General features: G+C 33.8%; 1 protein-coding gene across 1 annotated transcript; it reads right to left on the bottom strand.

Moving 5' to 3' along the window:
* Positions 1 to 707: 707 nt before the first annotated feature.
* LOC108562988 (synaptosomal-associated protein 29) lies at positions 708 to 1,741 on the bottom strand. Its single transcript, XM_017921507.1, has 2 exons — positions 1,212 to 1,741; positions 708 to 1,150 (listed from the first exon to the last, which is right to left on the bottom strand). Exons 1-2 carry the CDS (start codon positions 1,674 to 1,676, stop codon positions 848 to 850), a joined length of 768 nt encoding a protein of 255 aa, XP_017776996.1. The 5' UTR covers positions 1,677 to 1,741; the 3' UTR covers positions 708 to 847.
* Positions 1,742 to 1,764: the final 23 nt, after the last annotated feature.

Below are 1,764 nucleotides of genomic sequence, written 5' to 3'. Positions count from 1 at the left end.
TACTGTGGTTTTATCCGTTTGGCTGTAATTCACGTTCAAATTTGAAAAATGCTCGAAAAAGCAGTATTTTCACATTTCTTATTTCGTTTTCATTATCTTCGTTACTAACTCATCCACGGAGAAAAAATAAATCAACTTCTGAATTCAATACAATTGTACATCCATTTCTAAATCTATTCATTGACAATAACTTAATTTGTAATTTCTTGTCTGTTATTATTTCTGGTCATATTCTGCGCCAAACAACATTTAATCCTTTCTTAATGACTTCTTTCCAAGAAGTTTTAATTGTATTTTCTTTTTCAGCCTTTAGAGTTCAATAAAAGTGCTTAATGTTCGACGCAGATAATAAGCTTTAAATGATGCCATTACTCCGTTCAATTGTGTTAACTGAAAAAAATGAGGACTTACTTTTATCAGAATGATTTGTTATTTAGAGCAAATTAATTTAACAACTATTAATTGCTCCAAATAGGTATCTGTTTAACCTCATTTAATTATCAACTCATTCTGTATTTATTGTTCCTAATAAATATACACAACACTCATAAAAAGCATACATATTTGTACCCTAAATAATGTTTTGTTGAAAAACTCGAACTTTAGAAGTAAACACGTAATAAAATCCAGTGAAGTGATAATAATTATAATTTATTGTTTTCATATATGTATATATATCATATTTCTGTAAACTCATATATTAATAGCTTTTGTAATCTTTTTTTTTAAAAACATAAATTGCATTGGAAATATTCGAATGCTACCAACAACAAATATAATTGCATTCACTATATATATATTATAAATATATTATTTTGTACACCATAAAACTAATATTTGAACTGTATCATTTCTTCAGAAGTCTTTGCATGTCTTTGTTTTGTTTCTTAATGTTAACGTCGGCCATCTCCGTTTTATCTGTGATGTTATCGAGTAAATCGTTTTGTGTATCAATTTCCAAATTGAGATCAGTCGCCAGTCCTTTCAACCGCGATATGGACGAACTCATCTCCATTAAATTAGCTTCCAAACGAGCGCTTATCTCTTTGCTGCCAGATTGAGCAACTTGCTGCTGCTCGACTCCTCTCAATCTTGTAACAGGATGATTTTCATATCTATCATATTGATCAGACATGTTCTGCTTAGGTTGCTGAAACACATCGGATTAATTAACAATTTCCAGATGAAAAATATGTTCAATTTATTTGTACCTCATTTGTAGTCGTCTTTGAAGATGTCACTGAGCTAGGACTTTGCGGATCACTTCTACCTGACATATAATTCTTCAAGCTGCTGAACACAGATTTAATACCATTTATATGCTTCTGAGAGAACCTCAGGGTATGGTTGATTTCATCCAATCTCTTATCCGTACGCTCCAATTGCTCCCTTTGTCTGGACAACTCCTCAGCAGTCGCAATACCAATTTGCTCAGAGTCTCTAAGGATACCTATGCTGCGCTCCGTGCTTTGTATCGTCCTGTCCTCAATCTGCTTCCTACGTTCCTGGAAGGATTGTACTTGTTGATCGAACGATTGATTGCCATTGTACGATCGTCGCGAGTTTTTCAGGAAAGTTTCGTCATCCACGTCGTCCTCGTCGAAGGGCTTTGAGGAACTCGTGTATCTATGTGAAGACATTATTTCAGACCAGGGGGGGTTCACGGGATACGGCATAATTGTAATCTTTTTTTTTTACAAAAAATCAGTTGGTATTGGAGGGAGGGAGAGAAGAAGATTTTTCGTACGAGATCGGTTGAATTCG

The sequence above is a fragment of the Nicrophorus vespilloides genome, unplaced genomic scaffold, assembly GCF_001412225.1.
Source record: "Nicrophorus vespilloides isolate i.1.1-1 unplaced genomic scaffold, Nicve_v1.0, whole genome shotgun sequence".
NCBI classification, from domain to species: Eukaryota; Metazoa; Arthropoda; class Insecta; order Coleoptera; family Silphidae; genus Nicrophorus; species Nicrophorus vespilloides.
This window is presented reverse-complemented; position numbering and strand designations above follow the sequence as displayed.